This window comes from Plecotus auritus (genome assembly GCF_963455305.1).
Source record: "Plecotus auritus genome assembly, chromosome: 4".
In the NCBI taxonomy this organism is placed as follows: domain Eukaryota; kingdom Metazoa; phylum Chordata; class Mammalia; order Chiroptera; family Vespertilionidae; genus Plecotus; species Plecotus auritus.
The window spans coordinates 15,968,737-15,984,897 of record NC_137775.1 but is presented as its reverse complement, the minus strand read 5'-3'; the positions used below and the strand labels follow the sequence as shown (position 1 = coordinate 15,984,897).

The 16,161-nt window shown below is 39.1% G+C and overlaps 1 protein-coding gene across 2 annotated transcripts in view; it reads left to right on the top strand.

Annotated features, from left to right (window-relative positions):
- The window catches only part of TRDN (triadin), a 301,414-nt gene extending 287,862 nt beyond the window's left edge, over nt 1–13,552 (top strand). For both annotated transcript variants that reach the window (XM_080663584.1, XM_080663583.1), the window contains 3 exons: nt 5,726–5,764; nt 8,060–8,098; nt 11,155–13,552. In XM_080663584.1, the coding sequence (XP_080519710.1) occupies nt 5,726–5,764; nt 8,060–8,098; nt 11,155–11,294 (218 nt within the window). In that variant the 3' untranslated portion in view covers nt 11,295–13,552. The remainder of the gene's footprint in view (nt 1–5,725; nt 5,765–8,059; nt 8,099–11,154) is intronic.
- Nucleotides 13,553–16,161: the final 2,609 nt, after the last annotated feature.

The window sequence follows — 16,161 nt, the reverse complement described above, 5'->3', positions numbered from 1 at the left end:
AAGGAAGTAATTCTAGAATTTGTACCTTGAACTATGGTTAGGGTTGTTTACTGGAAAAAGATAAACTTAGCACAGACCTCATTGTTATTTTTCTGAACTCTCTTTTCAACATTCTATACATGTATAATTTGGGGGGTTAGACTTCTTATTTATTTTCTTGGTCATTTATTTGTCTCTTACTAAAGGAAGTTTACGAAATAGCTCCTGCGTTGAAGCCATTGATCCCTTCCACCCACATTCTCTAGTGATACTCTAGTGCCTGCATTTCTCGTGGGGTTTTTTTGGAAGGACAAGGTCCTCTACTAACAATAGGTCATTGGGATCAGGAAGGGGGAGTTTTGATATGTGGAAATGACTGGTGTAATTATTAGTCTTTGGATACCAGCGCTGTGTCTTCATTCATTTCAGCATTGTGTCCTCATTCATTTACTGGTGATGTTTAGTTGCTCTGACATTGCCCTCGAGACAGTTGTGTCTTATCCTCAGAGTGACAGGACAGACACTCAGAAAGGATTGCACATGTTTATTGAATACCATTGCTTCACTGTGTGCAATATTCCCCAGGTGGACGGTCTCTGCATACTTTATTATTCCCTGGGGTCAATTTCAAGAATTCTGTGGATATTGCTCATTGTACCAGTTAATTTTCTTTAAAAATCATGATTATTTTAAATTCTAGCATGCATAGATGACTTTCATAACTAATAGCTAAAATAATCTGGCTGTCAACTGCTGCTTGGAACCACTGTGGATCCTTAGGACTTCTTGGAAAAGAGAAAACACGTAAACTCTTAGAATGTAAAAATCTCATACTATTTACACATAATCCAGCAAATGAGTTGAGAAAATAATTTGGAGTTGTTGGTATTTCTGCAAAGACAAAGTGATGCAGGGAGTTAAAGAAAGAGGATTGACGGAGAATACAAACTTCATGCTGTTACCATTTTGTCTGTGCATCAGAGCTCCAGATGTTTACCTATGAGTATTTCTTGAAACTCTGCACAAATTTGAATAGGCTGCTAATGGAAATAAATATAGAGCAACTTCTGGTACACACACATGCATTATTTAGGAAGTTTTTATTTATTTTTCATGTTTGCTAAGAATATTCAGAGCAGATTGGGCATTACACAGAACATTTTATCTTAAAAATAAAATAATAATAGAATTAACAGTCTATGCCATTAATGTGGATTCTTTAAATTGTTCCTTCTCTCCACATTACAATTTCTTTTTATTTTTCCCATTATTTTACCTAACATTATCCTCCCATGTTAAGAAGAAGCATTGCTTCTTCGAAAATCATGTTTTTCTTGACTTCAGTCCTTGTTGCCTCCCCTAATCCTTGCTCCTCAATCATGTACCTTAAGCTCTTACTCTAAGAAATCTTCCATCTTTTTTTTTTCCTACAAATATCTTCAGATCACTTTCACATGTAAAATTTTTCAGACCCTTCCTGCTTCCTGAAGCTATTGTGTTGTTGCTCTGCTTTCACCTACAATCACAACTATGAAACAAGCCTTCACCACCTCTTCAGGCTTCAACTTTTTTTTTTTTTTTAATATATTTTATTGATTTTTTACAGAGAGGAAAGGAGAGGGATAGAGAGTTAGAAACATCGATGAGAGAGAAACATCAATCAGCTGCCTCCTGCACACCTCCTACTGGGGATGTGCCCGCAACCAAGTTACGTGTCCTTGACCAGAATCGAACCCGGGACCTTTCAGTCCGCAGGCCGACGCTCTATCCACTGAGCCAAACCGGTTCCGGCAAGGCTTCAACTTTATGCAACCTGAATGTTACGCCCTGACACTTTACTCCAATAGGGCACTTCAAACTCAACCCAGACCTCTGAAGCACAAAACGTAATTACCTTTTCTCACTTCTCCTCCATTTGCAATCACTAGGATGTGCTAAACATTGCTTGTCTCTCACACTTTTTGCATTGTTTTTCTCTCTTGATTCCCATAATGTAGGACATTTTTGTTGTTGTTGTTGTTTTTAGTATTAGGATTCTGCTACTTTTTGCCCAGAGGCTGAGTCCTTCCATTCTCAGCTCTCTTTCCTACCCTTCTGCACTTCCTCCATGGGCTCATCCAAACTTGCTATCTACCCCTTTGTGGATAAGACCACAAATTGTTCTGAAGCCTACCTTCTCAATAAAATCTCTCATCCTTCCTTTTCATTTCTATTGATAAAGTTTTCCAATATTTCAAACTGATTACACCATCCTATCTAATAAAAGAGTAATATGCAAATTAACCATCACTCCGCTACACCCACAAGCCACACCCACCAGCCAATCAGGAGAGAATATGCAAATAAACCCAACCAAGATGGCTGCAACCACAGAGAGCAGGAGGGAGGCTTGGGTTTCCCTGGCAATGGAGGAAGCCAGGCTTTCCGCCTGCCCTTGTTGGCCCAGGCCTTCACTCAGTGCTACAAAGTTTCAATGATAGAAGATAAATAAATCACAATAGAAATGGCAGCAGCCATGGAGCTGGAGAGAGCAGGAGGCTAGGGTTGCCTCTGGCGATGGAGGAAGCCAAGCTTCTGCAGCCCTGGCCTGCTTTGGCCTCCACTTTAAGGCTACAAAGTTTCAATTATAGAAGATACATAACCCAAAAAAAATGGCTGCCACCACAGAGTGAGCAGAAGGCTTGGCTCCACTCCAGGCTACAAAGTTTCAATTGTAGAAGATAAATAAATCCCAGATCCCAGGGCCTCTGCTTGGGTCACCGGGGGGCGTGGCCAGCCTGCAAACCACCACAGGCCCCTTGCCCAGGCTGCCCCATGCCCCAAGGGAACTCCCACCCTGATCCGGGACACCCTCAGGGCAAACCAGCTGGCCCCCACCCATGCACCAGGCCTCTATCCTATCTAATGAAAGAGTAATATGCAGATTGACCATCACTCCAACACACAAGATGGCTGCCCCATATGGTCAAAGATCCTGCCCCCATGTGGACACAAAATGGCCACCACAAGATGACCAGCAAGGGAGGGCAGTTGGGAGGGACCAGGCCTGCAAGGGAGGGCAGTTGTGGGCGATCAGGCCAGCAGGGGAGTGCAGTTGGGAGAGACCAGGCCTGCAAGGGAGGGTAGTTAGGGGCGATCAAGCCTGCAGGGGAGGGCAGTTAGAGGTGACCAGGCCAGCAGAGGAGGGAAGTTGGGGGCAAACAGGCTGGCAGGGGAGCAGTTAGACATCAATCAGGCTGGCAGGGGAGTGGTTAGGGGGTGATCAGGCTGGCAGGCAGAAGCAGTTAGGGGCAATCAGGAAGGCAGGCAGGCGAGCAGTTGGGAGCCAGCAGTCCTGGATTGTGAGAGGGATCCCAGATTAAAGAGGGTGCAGGCTGAGCTGAGGGACACCCCCCCCCACCCCCCGCTCCGTGCAGGAATTTTGTGCACCGGGCCTCTAGTTTATATAATAAATGTTCAATATTTATTCTTGGTGAATTTAGAATACATTTTACATTTCTTACCTGGGGGTCTAGAACCTCTATAATTTAGGCTTAAACTAGATTTTAAATGTTTTTTCTATAATCATTTTCTATACTATCATGGCTTTAAACCCAATTTAAATTTCCATGTTCTCAACATTCCTGCATCCAAAACTTTGGTCGTGTTATTCTGTTTTACTGGAATATTCTTCCCACCTCTGACTAAGTCAACTTTCAAAGTCCATCTCCAATGGTATAAATTCCAGAAACACTTATTTGATCTCCATAGGAGGAAGTGACCATTCCACCCTTGAAAACATCTCTCATTTACTAGTATTTTGACAATTGTCACATACAACCTTGAAGTCCATAGAACCTTCTATCTGTCTGAGTATATGCCCATTTTCTCCACTTGACTGCCAATTACTTCCAGGTAGCATTATGTTTCTTTTTGGTTCTTTCAGGGCACATAGCAAAGTGCTTTGCATGCGGAGATAGAATAGTTTAGTTAAAATCACAAAAGTCTAGAAATTGAGGAAAATTCGCTTCCTATCTCCTAGCACTTTTAAAAATGTGTTGCTTGAAAGAAAATTATCTTAACCTCATTGTTTTCTCAAAAGAATGGAGATTATTCTACCTGCTTTATAGGTCTATTGTGAGGCTTAAGTGGAAACATATGTAAAATATCCAAGAGTATGTGGCCCAGAAAGAGTGCTCATTGTAATTATTATAGCTGAAAAGTAACTGTTTCTTACATGAGCAAATTCCAGGAAAACTTCAGGGTAATTTTCACTTGGACTGTACAACTGGAATTTGGGATACAGAAGAAGCTATGGTTTTTATTCTCCACATTTATTTCCCCAGGGGTAACAAATAGATCCAGAGGATAAGTGTCTTAGTTTTAAGTGTGCTATAATCTACAAAACAGAGTGTACATTTCTTGTGTACAAGGATCTTGCATCATTTTAATTTTGTAAACATCTTCCATAGACATTACCAGATTTTTGTTTCACAGTTAAAATATTATTGGACTTATCTAACAACTCTCACATCATTCTTTAAATATAGGTACCAGCCAAAACCGGTTTGGCTCAGTGGATAGAGCGTCGGCCTGCGGACTGAAAGGTCCCGGGTTCGGTTCCGGTCGGGGGCATGTGCCTTGGTTGTGGGCACATCCCCAGTGGGAGGTGTGCAGGAGGCAGCTGATGGATGTTTCTCTCTCATCAATGTTTTGAACTCTCTTCCTCCCTTCCTCTCTGTAAAAAAAATCAATAAAATATATTTTTTTAAAAAAGATAAATATAGGTACCAGTTACTTCAAAATACCCTATAACCATTTTACTGTACCTTTATTTATATCTGCTGATTGGACAGTTTAAGCCCATGGGCATTTAATCCACTGTTTAGGTGAGTTAAGCCTGCATTTAAACCTTTTAGAAAACTAATCAGGTTAAAACTCTGCTAATTTGCTCTGAAGAAAAAGGCTAGTAATTATGTTTCTACTTCCCATTTTTTCTTTTACATAATAACATTTCTTCCAAAAGGTCACCTTCCTTTCCCATTTGAGACAATTTGCATAATGACCTCTTTTCTATTTATTTGGGAACTGCTGGTATGCAAAACATGAGTAAATAATACAAAATTGACCTTCTTTCAGCTCATTACAAGTGCTAAAAGTTGATATGAAAATTTAAAGATCAATTAATTATATGGCGTTAGAATTATCTGTGCCAAAATTATTTCCACATTATTCTACTATGTACTTTTAAGTAGAATACACAAAAACCAAGCAATATAAAAAATGCATCTTAAGATTCATTCTTTATATATTTAGGCTTTAGTTCAACATCTGATCTCTTTTAATTGCCTTTACAATTATCAAACATCAGTTTGTTAGTAAAATATATGGATGGATATTTTCCTCTTGATCTACATTGTGTATGAGAATCCATTTACCTCAAATTCTCTAGATTCCAAAAGTGATTGTGATTTTAAAAGACAGTTTAGGAGTCAGAGGAGGAGGGGCCCATTAGGGAGGGTCACTGCAGGCCCTCCTTGCTTTGACCAGCCTTTTCTGCTGCTGCCCATAACCTGGCATCATGGCATTCCTTTCTCCCCATGTCCTCTAAGGCGGAGAAGTTGCCTTATTTCTCTAGAGGCTCTTGATTGTAGAGACACTAGATACTGAGTTTATAAGTTAAGATGTGACTCTTAAAACCCGTTAAATACAATACTTTCTCTTTGGGAAATCTGGAAAATAAACTATTTTTTTGTTAACTCCCTAGAAGATTCTGAAGATGTTCCAGCTTCAAAGAAAGCTGAAGGTGAGTTTATTATCTTAAGTTCACTTATGAATTTTTTCTCAAAACCATATTTCAACTGCCTATTTTATTTAACTATTTTTGGCTCTGCCCTTAACTTTTCCTAAGCAATGTTTATACGGTAGATGTGTTTTTTCAAAAAACATTTTTTCCTGTTATTTGTGTGTGTTTATGTGTGTGTGTGTGTGTGTCTTACTAGTTGGACACTGATTTATTTACAAGTAATTATTAGATGCAAGAGCAATACTTCAAAATTATCATCTAACCAAGGATTAAGGGGATGTTAGCAAGGAAAAGCACATAAATGTTGAAATCTTAGCTTAACATATTTTTATTAAGAAAAATTAAGATAACTTGCCTATACTAGCAGCAATAGCATAAAAGAAAAAGGGAAGGAAGGAAGGAAGGAAGGAAGGAAGGAAGGAAGGAAGGAAGGAAGGAAGGAAGGAAAAAAGGAAGGAAGGAAGGAAGGGAGGGAGGGAGGGAGGAAGGAAGGAAGGAAGGAAAAAAGGAAGGAAGGAAGGAAGGGAGGGAGGGAGGGAGGAAGGAAGGAAGGAAGGAAGGAAGGAAGGAAGGAAGGAAGGAAGGAAGGGAGGGAGGGAGGGAGGGAGGGAGGGAGGAAGGGAGGGAGGAAGGAAGGGAGGAAGGAAGGAAGGGAGGAAGGCCTCAAACTTCAGAAAAATCTGGTACAACGAGATGCATGATCCTGAGCAAGTCTTCTCAGGACTAAAGTTCATCTTTATTGCAAGGATTTCAAGTAATTTGATGCATATTTTTTCCCTGAAGGGTTTCCTGGCTTCTTAATTTGGCTTGTTATAGAACAGATATTTTCTCTTCTACTTCTTTAAACTTGCCTGTGGACAATAAGAGTTTGCCTAAGAGTTGTTCTTCCCATGAAAATGTAAGTTCTGTGGCAGTGCCCAGAATTAACAGTGCAGAAAACAATGCTTTGAGAAAAATCACATGGAATTAGATACCTGAGTCTTTTGAAAACTGATTCTACTTGTCTTAAGATACATTTTTGAGTACTGAATTTTTAGATTTTTTTAAACAAATTATTAAGAACTACTCAATATATTTTTGACTTCTAAACCATTGCTTCTCAAACTATTTTATATATGAATCACTTGACAATCTTGTCAAAATGAAATAAGTCTGGGTTGGTGCCTAAGAACTACATTTATATCAATTTCCCAAATAATGACGCAAGTACTGGTACACGGATCACACCTTGAAAAGGAAGGTTCTTGAACTCCTTTAGAATTTGATAAAATCTAAAACCTAACTTTTGATGAAACACACACATTCACACATATACTCACACCTTAACATTTTAACATTTCAGGGTTTTACAGGAACCCCACCTCCAAAGCCCATCTATGGAGACCAGTTAAGAATTTCTAACCTGGAGAAAGGGGTTCAAATGAATAGCTTCAAATTACCCATCCCTAAAAAAAAACACATGGTGCATGTCACAACAGCAAAAGAAGTCCTTGTGTCAGATAAGAAAAGGAAAGGACCCAGGACACAGGCCGGCTGCTATTATTTCACGGCGAGGATGATCACTGAAAACTTAGGGCCTTCCCAAATGTAGAATTATTTTCACTGAGATTGTCATCTTACAGCCAGATTCTACCCTGACCATATTATTTTAACACTAAGCATCAATGTTTTCTTTTAAGAACATAATGTAGGTCTGCTAGCCCTCACCCACCAAAATCCAACACATCAGGAGGTTTCCTATTTGTATTTTTGTTGTTGTTGTTAATCCTCATCCAAGGACATTTTTTTTTTCATGGATGTTTAGAGAGAGTGGAAGGGAGGGGGAAAGACACACAGAGAGAAAAATATCAATGTGAGAGAGACACATCAGTTGGTTGTCTCCGATGGACCAGGGGCAGGGGCAGGGGCAGGGGCAGGGGAGTGAGCCTGCAAAGGAGGTGCGTGCCCTTGACTAGAACAGAACCTGCGACCCTGTAGTCTGCAGGCCAACGCTCTATCCACTGAGCCAAACTGGCTAGGGCAGGAAGGTGTCTACTTGAACAATTGCCTGTAGCATGCCACATTCTTTTCCTTCCTCAGCTCCTCTTCTATCGCTGGCCCTTACCTATTAAGTTTTATAGTGAAAGATTGAACAGAATCTGAATAAGAACCCAGAGTGTATTGTGAGGAGGACAAGTAATTCCAGTTCCTTTCATACCATGTACCTGTTTAGACATTTTCAGAACCCTGCTTATTTGTTGTATAACAGCTATGAACGTAAAAGTGATTTATGTTCTTATTTTTTGTATCCACTAGAAGAAGCTGAAGATGTGTCTTCCACAAAGAGGCAAAAAAGTAAGTTTATAATTAGATTAAAACTGTTATGTGGATCTGTAGTAAAGATGGTACAAATAAATTAAAACTAAATTCTCTGAAGACCAGTGTGAGAATTAAAAGGATTTTAGTACATGAAGAATAACATTAGAGTGGATCATTTATACTTCAAAGAATAGCTCATTACTTTTGTCGGCAACCATTCTCCACAGCTCTGATCCTGAGCACTTCGGATGAATCTGTGCTTAGATATGTTACTGTCTGCTTTATAAAAAAAGACAGTTGAAGTGATAAGCTGAACATTTTTATATCAAAAATGTAGGTAAAAGTCATTGATGGAAAGTTTTTTTTATTTTTCTAGGTAGATGGTAAGCTGTTAATATTCAATTTTGGAGATCGTTGATTTTAGAATGCAATCAATATTCATATGCAGTTACAAAATTCAATGCCCATGATCCTCATTATTCCTCTACTTCCAAATTAGACATTTTTCTTCAGTTGGTAAAGCAATACCATCTGAATAGCAATTTTGGATTCATGTATGCATTAAAATTGTTGCTGAGCAGAATAAAAGAAGCAATTTTTAAAATAGGTATAACTGGAGTTTGTTCTACATAAATGCTTTTAAAGTAAAGAACAGACATTTACCTGAGGAAATGATGTCAATGTTCTCTGGGTCTACAATGCTTCTTAAATGTATTTCTGCAGGAAATTATAAAAATGCCCTCTGCATTAGCAAATGCCTCCTACTCTGTGTAAGCATGTGATTCATTGAACAAATATTAAATGTCTACTGTGTCCCAAACTCTGTTTAGCTATTAGAGATGCTCATTATAACCCCTCAAATGATCAGGACATGAGAAATACAAGAAAACAAGCAACATTAATAATATGTTTATATATTGTTGCAAAATCCATAAAGTCAATCTGGACATGTTTCTGATTTATACAGCAACACTTTCCTAATTGTTTATCTACTGGTAACAATTTGTGGCTACATCACATAAACACTTAAAATCTCTTATTTCATAAATAAATTTCAAATCATAATTCAATAAGATAGGTGGATGGTATCAATGTCAATTTCCTGGTTGCGATATTGCACTATAATTTTTCAAAGATGTTACCATTGGGGGAAACTGGGGGAAAGGTACATGGGATCCCTCTGCATTATTTTTATTTTTTATTTCAAAATAAAAGTTTAATGAAAAATAAATAAATAAACAATTCAATATTTTAGTAAAATGATATTACACATTTTAATTCAATTGGCAGACTTACTATAGCAAAACAATATTTTCTATTTTCAACTTACTATGAAGTGGTCCTATAGTCTGATACTCATGCAACTTACATAAGCTCTAAAATTTGCAGCTACAGTGATGTGTTTTTTTAAAATATATTTTTATTGATTTCAGAGAGGAAGGGAGAGGGAGAGCTAGAAACATCAATAATGAGAGAGAATCATCGATTGGCTGCCTCCCGCAAGTCCCACACTGGGAATCGAGCCTGTAACTTGGGCATGTGCCCTGACCAGGAATTTAACCGTGACCTCCTGGTCATAGATTGATGTTCAACCACTGAGCCACACTGGCCAGGCTATAGTGATGTTTTCATTAATAGCCTATTCAACACTGATTAAATAAACATGTTAGAACAGAACCTACCTGTGATAAGGTTCATCTGTAAGGTGGACTGTCTTTGATGGACTCTTCTACTTTTAGCAATGGTACTCCCATTACTCCTTAACACAGGCCTAGCTGTCATGCCCTCCCTCGCAGAAGCCTGTCTCTCTCCCAAGCTGCAACAACCTTGGGCGAGGGGACAAGGTATGATACTGCATCTGTTTGGTACTAGAACAAAATGGGAAATAATTCTGCATGAGATGAAGTGGAAAGAAACAGATTTTTTTCCTTCCAAGATTTCTCCAAACTCTTTTCATTATTGAAAACCCAGGACTGAAGCCAGTTGACACCAATCCCTGAATAATAATCTCTTGAATTATCTCTTGCTGCTTCCCTCAGCTTTTTTTTCAACCCAGGCTTTTCTTTATTCTTTACTTGCTTTATTTGGCCAGGTTCCTGGTCTTCCCCATCCTACGAGCTTGCATTGTCATTCTCTTCCCTGGCCATCTGCAAAAAAGTCTGTCGTTGGGTGACAGCCTGCAAATGGACAGGATGGAAAACAATGGAGAGTCCGTAGGTGTGCATGACGGTGAAGAGTGGCGAACCTCGCCGTCACTAAACAAGCTGCTGCCTGTGAGCCCAGCCTCCTGGGCCAGAGCTCAGGCTTGTATCTGCACCGCCTCACTCGGCTTTAACTCCTTTCCTGGGTCGCTTTCTGCTCTGACGACAGACCTGCTACCGGGAGGCATTGCCTAATGAGTAAAGGCAGGTGGAATATCTAACAATAGGAACCACAAGGCTCTCTGTGGCATTATTAAAACACTTTTTAAAAGTCGGTTACTTTGCATATGGATAAGCTCGTGTTTTGAAACCTACATAACAATTTTTCTGAATGCTGTACACATCCGTGGAGGTCTATGATGTAAGCACTTGGACGTTTATGCTAGACCATTTTTATTATCCATTCAGTAAGGGCTTATTATGTGCCAGGAAGTATTTCAAGTGCTTCGTGTATATTACTTATTCATTGACACATTTTTTAAATATATTTTATTGATTTTTTACAGAGAGGAAGGGAGAGGGATAGAGAGTTAGAAGCATCAATGAGAGAGAAACATTGATCAGCTGCCTCCTGCACACCCCCCACTGGGGATGCACCTGCAACCAAGGTACATGCCCTTGACTGAATCGAACGCGGGACCCCCGAGTCCGCAGGCCGACGCTCTATCCACTGAGCCAAACCGGTCAGGGATGCCACATTTTTTTGAGGTTTTTGTTGCTGTCTCAATTCTACACATGAGGAATCCAAGACACCAAGTTTTGGTAACTTGCCAGTCATGGTCAAGGCTACCTGACTCCACAACCCATGTCCACATACATTGTGGTACAGTGCCTTGTGGTGCTCACCTTCGTTCTGCTTGTTTTAACTAATTATCATGCTCTGCTCCTCAGGCCCCATCAGTTTCTTCCAATGTGTGTACCTGAATGGTTACAATGGCTACGGATTTCAGTTTCCGGTCACTCCTGCCCAGCGCCCTGCAGAGAGCTCTGCGCCCCCGGGATCTCCGGCACAGAAGCCACAAGGACAGTAGGCACCTGCGCGGCCAGTACAAGTGCTTTAAGACTTTGAGAAGAGCATCTTCCACTTGTCCACACTGGCACAGGCGACTGAAATAAAGGAATTCGGGGAATTTCTTTGAAACTCTTTTACTGTTCTGCCTGGTGTAGAAAAATAAACGGGTGAAAGGACTGAACAATCAGCACACATGTTGAAATCTGGCACTCAAGAATCGGCCATTCGTGTTTCTTGTTGGCCTGGGTGCTTCTATGTCTCTCCTTCCATCACCCAGGGTTGTTCACAAATTAATTTAAGGTTTACTTAATAATGGTCTTTTAAATGTAATTGACACCATTAAAAAATGAAATTCCTGACTTCAGTTAGATAGGTATTTTTAAACGAAAACACAGACTATGCTTTAAGTTTAAGGAGTACAGGAACTTATATAAAAGCTACTCCTTTGCATCATGGGTATCTAAACGCAATTTATCAAGAAGTTGATGTGTAATAGTTTCGTTGTATTTGTTTCTGTTTCCATTTTAGTTGTAACTATGCTCTAAGACCGGGTTGCACCAAAGAGGACTATCAGTTTCTGGTGATGCTCTTTTTGAGCTCAGAATATCTCTGACGTTTAGACATGACAAGAAGGAATAGAAATGTTTGATAAATCTTTATCTCTAAGATTGTAATTAGGACATTCTTTATCTTGAATTGTATTTAGGACATTCACTCTAGTGGAAATACAGGCAGGTCTGGTGAATGATTTGTGTAAAATACAAGCAAATGAGATGTAGAATTTTCAGATTTCTCCAGAATGTGCTCTAATGAAAATATCACCTGGGTGAAATTTTACATCAATCACTGCATTTGGATGACAGATGCAAAAGTCTTTTCATTGCACTTTAATAGGATCCTTCTGTGGAGTTAAATAGCTTTCCTTTCTCCAAAAGGAAAACTATGAATGTCATCAAAGTTGAAGGAATACATTTTAAACATAAGTGCCTCATGAGATAGATGTCTTACTTGTTTTTTCGGGAATTGGTTATCAGTGCCAATGAAATGAATGACAATCTTTAACTTACTTGACGACACATCATTGGGCATGACTGTTGTGGCGTTGCCATTTTTGTCTCCCAGTGATATACACAGTTGTGTTCTTCATCACATTTTTCTAATAATTATAGAAGTCATGCTACTGTGATCTTTTCATGTTTACAGTTGCAACTCAACTTATGGCGAATTAACTCAGGAAATAAATTGAGTTATTTTTTTCTAGAGTTATACTTACCTTACGGTGAGGGAGCCAGAGCCGATGCTAGCCAAATGATTTCTTTTCAAGGACTGCAACAAACTACGTTCTTTAATGCCAAGATTTAGAACACTGTCTTACTAAAATATCATTAGGCTAGGACATCAATAACATCTTCATTATCAATCATGGATTTTCAGTGACTTTTGTGAAAGAAGTTGGTCTTGGCCACATGCTGGTGGACCTAACTCACACCACAAAAGCTAATTACAATGAACCAAGATTAATGACACTCCTTACGGGGGCCTGGAAAGGTGGGCTGTCAGGACCTACCAGATGGTACCAGCTCACAGAGCCCCTACATGTAGCAATAAACACTTGTGGTAGGACAATGCATAGAGTTGATTGCCCAACTGCTCCTCAGCTTCTCTGATTTAGTGAGTAAGAGAAATAGAAAATATGATATAGTTTATTTTAATTTATAGAACATAATGATTTGTTCATTAGTTCTTATATTCAATGACTATTTTTTTTATTGAGTACTTAGTCTCTCGAGCACTGGGCTGTATAAGAAAAATATCAGATATAAATTCTATTACCAGTATGATCCTGACACAATGTGTGGACTTGGAAAGTTAATGAAACACACTATTCTTGTTTACCAATGTGTAAAGTAAGGATTCCAGGACAACCAAGCGGATACTCAGATATACTGTGGACACTGATAAAATATCTTATAATGAATATGACATCAAAATTAATTTCTAAAATAATATTTTGGATGTTTTCCCTTTGAGTGAAATGAGCTTTTCTACATTATATTATTGTTTCTTTCACTTTCATTATGAGAACTATTTGATAAAAGTAAAATATGATAACTTATTGTAACTAGAATTTAGACAAACCAATTAGGATTAATTGTTAATAATAATGGTTAAGGCTTATCTGCTTAGAGTTACAATGATGATAGCACTTGAAAAATATTCACTAAATTCTTACCTGTTTGTATGGTTCCACCCAATAAACTACTATTGGTTCTTTCAAGTTCGTGGTTTACATTTTTTAAAAGAAAAAGATAAATGGTTGGTCAAAACTCTCATAATTCATGTCACGTTGCTCATGAATATGTAAGCATTTAATAATTGTGTTAGTTATATTCAGTTATCAAGACAGAAGGTGCTGGTGGGGAAGAGAGGGGGACGATGTGATCAACTATCCACAGGTGCTTGTTGGATCAGAATCCAAACATGACCATAGGCCAGCATCCCCAGGCTGAAGAAGGCTGTGAGTGTAAGTATGTAGACCCTCTGGGATACACGCAGTGCAGAACACAGCTAACATCACACTGACTTATGATGCAACGTAAGACTGGGCTTCCTGAGGATAAACATAGAGTGGTGGTTCTTAGCCAATGAGAGAGCAACTGAAGGTCCCTCCACCTGGACCCTCCCAGGGCCTATCACTACTTTGGCTTCAACTGTCCAATGATCAACACTGAACAAAGTTCTTCTTTATAAGATTACTCTTCCAGAAGTCACAGAACACATTTTTATTCAAAAAGTGTCCTTAATTTATTTTATTAAGTATAGAATGCATAGCTTCCCATATGTGTGTGTGTGTTTCATGTCTCTTCCATCTCACTTGATCAATGTCTTCATGCTTTTCTATCCCCTGTCAGCATTTGATCTAATGACCTGATGTATCATTTATTCACACTGAGGGTGTAATTGTTGAATCTACCTTTACTCCATTCTTCTCCTTTAGTGAGATGTTACCATTTATACCTGTAGGCCTGGGATGGGCTATGTCCCATCCAGGGCTGTTTTCCCACTTGGAAATATATATCCAATTACTTCAGAAAAGTTTATAACAGAAATCACTTGGCTTTGAAGTCAGACACTTCTCAAGATTTAAATGATCATTCTGAATCTTATTAGCCTTTGACTTTGGGAAATGTACTTAATCTTTTTGAAAAATAGTTTCTGTATATAAAACCAGTGTGTCAATAATATTTACACCCCACTGAGTTATGGGGAAGATTAAATGAGAAAAGCATGTATGGCACATTATATGTATTCAAAAAAGGCTCGTTTCCCTTATCCCTGTCCTTTATTTTCTCTTATCGGTCCTTTCAGTGTCTAAATCCATCAATTGCCATTTGACCCTTTGATATTCTTTAGCCAGCTGATTCTTATGAGCACTCTGCCTTTATTTTTTTGGGGGGGATATTTTTTAAAATTTAAATTCTTTATTGTTTAAAGTATTACATGAGTCTCCTTTCCCCCCTATTGACCTCTCCCCAGCTGCTCCCTACATTCTTGGATTTTTATCATTAAAGTCTCACACTCTTACATCTTCTTCATGTGACAGAGATGTCATTTCTTTGAACTGTATCCCAAAGCACAAGCAGGCATCTAAGATACTGATAATCACGTCTCCTCGGATTTACTTGGCATGAGATGCAGCCACAGGGCTGGAGTGGGTCATGTGACCCGTGTAGCTTGCATTCTCAGGTATCTGTGAGTTTCAGAGAATGGCAGCATCACTCTGTCCCAAGGGCATTATGCCTTTCCATTTAAATGGTCCTGAGACTCCCACCATCCAGTATCACCTTTCAGGTTTTCTTGGGGCTGAGCCAGGGCAATGCCTGCCCATTTCTCTGCTCTCACGGCGTCATCTTCTTGCCCTAAGGCCCACCTTTCTTTCTTGGCCCCACCCTCCACAATTACTGTTTTGACATTGTGTGACTTAAGTGAGGAAAATGCAAAGGACATTTTCTCTCAGAGATTATTTGTATTTTTTTCTCCAGAGCTAAGGAATTAAGAACTCAGCCAAGGATCAAGCCCAGGAAGAATGCATTATTTGAATGAAGGCAATTTACCTACGTCCCAGTAATAATGTAACCAAGCAGTCCTTATTCAGCTTCCTCCTGAAGAGGCCTTGTTCCTTTGAAAAGTGTTCCTTGTTACAAGGAAGTAGGTCATAGACTCTAGCAACCCTTTCCAAAACAGTGCTCAAGAGAGCTTAAGCTTTGGCAGCCAGGTAGAGCCTCCTGATGTGAAAAACCAAAGGGGTGTGGAGACAGAGCAACAAAAACACATTCTTATTGGGCCTTAAAGATTGTTTCTCAAAAGATTAAGTAGTTCCAAATATATTCCTTTAATTCCTTCCTACTTAGACTTTAACTTTTATACCACTGTAGAGTAACCAGTTTTAGGTTTAGGTTAGAGACAGTAACCCCAGTCAGTTCAAGAATTCCCTGAAAGAATCAATCCATTCCCATCCATCTCTGTTTTGCACCTTAACTTTCTTTTTCTTTTAACTTTTGCAGATGCTACATTCTCTTGTCTATGCTGCTCTTTCTAAGAAACAGGTGCCAAGGAGAAGCATTTTCTTACTGATGTTTTTTAAAGAAAATGTAATTTAATCAGCATGTGTAATTTTCGGCTCCCCTGCAATTTATTGCCTCTGCTGCCTCCTAAAAACACCTCCCCCCCATTTAGTTCAATTTCTACAGAGCTACGTGGAAACTCCGTTATGCTAATGATGAGACAGATAAGTGGTTTACGTAAATTAAATTAGCAAACACATCCAATTACTTGCAAGCATTCTGAACTTTACCAGAAAAATCATTACCAGCACAGAAGAGATA